This window comes from Triticum dicoccoides, chromosome 5A (genome assembly GCF_002162155.2).
Source record: "Triticum dicoccoides isolate Atlit2015 ecotype Zavitan chromosome 5A, WEW_v2.0, whole genome shotgun sequence".
Taxonomy (NCBI): domain Eukaryota; kingdom Viridiplantae; phylum Streptophyta; class Magnoliopsida; order Poales; family Poaceae; genus Triticum; species Triticum dicoccoides.
In genome coordinates this window covers 644,622,209-644,626,351 of record NC_041388.1, presented here as the reverse complement: position 1 = coordinate 644,626,351, position 4,143 = coordinate 644,622,209, and the positions used below count along the sequence as shown (strand labels likewise).

General features: G+C 46.1%; 1 protein-coding gene across 1 annotated transcript; it reads left to right on the top strand.

Moving 5' to 3' along the window:
- Nucleotides 1-3,501: 3,501 nt before the first annotated feature.
- LOC119304420 lies at nt 3,502-4,143 on the top strand. The gene has a single exon (XM_037581598.1). The coding sequence runs from the start codon at nt 3,502-3,504 to the stop codon at nt 4,141-4,143; it is 642 nt and encodes a 213-aa protein (XP_037437495.1).

The following is a 4,143-nucleotide window of genomic DNA, read 5'->3' as shown; positions in this document are numbered from 1 at the left end:
CAGTGGCAGGAGGAACAGCCGGAGGTACCTGCTGAAACGGAAACACATGCTCATCAAAGTAAACATGCCGAGAAGTGAACACACGATGGGAGACGGGATCGTAGCGCCGATATCCCTTGGAGTTGGAAGGGTAGCCGATGAAGCTGCAAGCGACAGAACGAGGTGCGAGTTTGTGAGGAGCGGAGTCCGCAGTGCTAGGATAGCAAAGGCACCCGAAAATACGCAAGGCATCATAAGATGGGGGCGTACCGAAGAGAAGGTGGTGAGGTGCATAGTTCCACCGTGGGCGGCAAGGGCGAAGGTTAAGGAGAAGTGAAGCAGTAGCGAGTGCATCCGGCCAGAAACGGGGCGGCACATTAACGTGGAACAAGAGCGTCCGAACGCAGTCATTCAGAGTGCGAAGGACGCGTTCGGGTCGATCGTTCTGCTATGAAGTATATGGGCATGTGAGACGAAAAACTGTGCCGTGGTGCGACAGAAAAGTGCGGAAAGCAAGATTGTCGAACTCTTTTCCATTGTCAGTCTGAAGAGCAAGGATGGGACGCCCAAACTGCGTGCTGACATAGGAGTAAAAGGCTGACAAAGTGGAGAGTGTATCCGACTTTTATCGTAAAGGAAACATCCACACATAGTGAGAATAATCATCAAGAATAACCAGATAATACAAATAGCCTGAATTTCTAGGAACCGGAGAGGTCCACACACAGCTATGAATCAACTGAAAAGGAAAAGAAGCTATGGTGGTGGAGTTATTAAACGGAAGGCGAATGCTACCTCTTGAGCACTGCGTTGGTTTTCCCCGAAGAGGAAGGGATGATGCAGCAAAGTAGCGTAAGTATTTCCCTCGGTTTTTGAGAACCAAGGTATCAATCCAGTATGAGGCTACACGCGAGTCCCTCGTACCTACACAAAACAAATAAATCCTCGCAACCAACGCAAATAGGGGTTGTCAATCCCTATAAGGTCACTTACGAGAGTGAGATCTGATAGATATGATAAGATAATATTTTTGGTATTTTTATGATAAAGATGCAAAGTAAAATAAAGGCAAAGGAAATAACAAAGGAAATAACTAAGTAGTAGGCGATTAATATGATAAAGATAGACCCCGGGGCCATAGGTTTCACTAGTGGCTTCTCTCGAGAGCATAAGTATTCTACGGTGGATGAACAAATTACTGTTGAGCAATTGACAGAATTGAGCTAGTTATGAGAATATGTAGGTATGATCATGTATATAGGCATCACGTCCGAGACAAGTAGACCGCCTCCTGCCTGCATCTACTACTATTACTCCACTCATCGACTACTATCCAGCATGCATCTAGAGTATTAAGTTAGAAACAGAGTAATGCCTTAAGCAAGATGACATGATGTAGAGGGATAGACTCATGCAATATGAAGAAAACCCCATTTTGTTATCCTCGATGCAAAACAATACAATACGTGCCTTGCTGCCCCTACTGTCACTGGGAAAGGACACCGCAAGATTGAACCCAAAGCTAAGCACTTCTCCCATTGCAAGAAACATCAATCTAGTAGGCCAAACCAAACTGATAACTCGAAGAGACTTGCAAAGATAACCAATCATACATAAAAGAATTCAGAGAAGATTCAAATATTATTCATAGATAGACTTGATCATAAACCCACAATTCATCGGTCTCAACAAACACACCGCAAAAGGAAGATTACATCGAATAGTTCTCCACAAGAGAGGGGGAGAACATTGTATTGAGATCCAAAAAGAGAGAAGAAGTCATCTAGCTAATAACTATGGACCCGTAGGTCTGAGGTAAACTACTCACACTTCATCAGAGAGGCTATGGTGTTGATGTAGAAGCCCTCCGTGATCGATGTCCCCTCCGGCGGAGCTCCGAAACAGGCCCCAAGATGGGATCGCATGGATACAGAAAGTTGCGGCGGTGGAATTAGGTTTTTGGATCCATTTTTTTATCGTTTGGGGGTACGTAGGTATATATAGGAAAAAGGAGTACGTCGATGGAGCAACAGGGGGCCCACGAGGGTGGAGGGCGCGCCTGGGGGGTAGGCGCGCCCCCCTACCTCGTGGCCTCCTGTTTCCTTTCTTGATGTAGGGTCTAAGTCTCCCAGGTCTTGTTCGTTGAGAAAATCACGTTCCCAAAGGTTTCATTTCCTTTGGACTCCGTTTGATATTCCTTTTCTTTGAAACCCTAAAACAGGCAAAAAACAGCAATTCTAGGTTGGGCCTCCGGTTAATAGGTTAGTCCCAAAAATAATATAAAAATGTATAATAAAGCCCAATAATGTCCAAAACAGTAGATAATATAGTACGGAGCAATCAAAAAGTATAGATACGTTGGAGATGTATCAAGCATCCCCAAGCTTAATTCCTGCTCGTCCTCGTGTAGGTAAATGATAAAAACAGAATTTTTGATGCGGAGTGCTACTTGGCATAATTTTAATGTAATTCTTCTTAATTGTGGTATGAATATTCAGATCTGAAAGATTCAAGACAAAAGTTCATATTGCCATAAAAATAATAATACTTCAAGCATACTAACTAAGCAATTATGTCTTCTCAAAATAACATGGCCAAAAAAAGTTCATCCCTACAAAATCATATGGTTTAGTCATGTTTCTTTTTTGTCACACAAGAATGCTCTCATCATGCACAACCCCGATGACAAGCCAAGCAATTGTTTCATACTTTAGTAATCTCAAACCTATAAATTTTCACGTAATATATGAGTGTGAACCATGGACATAGCACTATGGGTGGAATAGAATATAATGAGGGGGGTTATGTGGAGAAGACAAAAAGGAAAGAGTCTTATATCAACAAGGCTAATCAATGGGCTATGGAGATGCCCACCAATTGATGTTAATGCAAGGAGTAGGGATTGCCATGCAACGGATGCACTAGAGCTATAAATGTATGAAATCTCAACAAAAAAAACTAGTGGGTGTGCATCCAACTTGTTTGCTCATGAAGACCTAGGGCACTTGAGGAGGCCCATTGTTGAAATATACAAGCCAAGTTCTATAATAAAAATTTCCCACTAATATATGAAAATGACAAAACAAGAGACTCTCTAACATGAAGATTACGGTGCTGCTTTGAAGCACAGTGTGGCAAAGGATAGTAACATTGTCCCTTCTCTCTTTTTCTCTCATTTTTTGGGCTTTCTCCTTTTTTTATGGCCTTTCTCTTTTTTATTCCTCATATTGGATGTGCACGGTATATATTGGATGCATGAATTGCACGATGCATTGATTCAGTGCAATGTGCACGGTATATATAAGTATAAGGTGAGGCATCTACCTCAATCTATACAACAAACTAAAAAGGTAAGCCTAGTCAATGTACATGCACAGATAACATACTCAACAGGGAGAAATGTTGAATGACTCAACTGAATTCTTTTTATTTCCCGCGAGTTATATGTATATCAAGACGAGACAACGAGTGATCTATATATATCGTTGCTTCCACGCCGAAGAAGTTGCATCATCGACCACCATGAGTCACAGCTCGTCGGAGGCCCGCAGCGACGGCGACGACGACGCCGAGCCCGGGCAGAGCCGCGTCACCCGCGCGAAGCGGCCATGTCCTAGCGCCATCGACGTCGTGGCTCTCCATGTTGCCGTCCCGGTCGCTCGTGTCATCCGCGCGGCCGCCGCCTCCTCGCGCTCCATGCCTGCATGCCATGGGGTCTACAGCCCCACTGTGGCCGTGGGCATGGCCGGAGCACACAGCTGGGCGCCCTACTCGGCCATCATCCCCGCCCTCCGCTCCCTCCTCCTGATGAACCTCAAAGAGGAGACCTCCCTCAGGGCCGCGAGGGAGGCCATCGCGGGGCTCTACAACCACGCCACGCCGTTCGGCCCCTCGCGCCGGTTCCCCGCCGGTGAGGTGTACGTGTGTCTTGACCGAGTACCGCTCGCCCAAACGATGCTGCGGATTGTGCAGCCCCTAGTGACGGTGGAGGCGGCTGGGGTGTACGGCGAACAACTAGTTGACGCCTGCTCCAACTACATCGGCGGGATCTCTTCCGCCCTCCTAGATCTGACGCGTGTTGAAGACCGCCCCGGCATCTCCCCCATTCTGTATGACCGCGCGATCTTCGAGTCCGTGTTCCTCTTGACGTGGCCGGAGCCATGA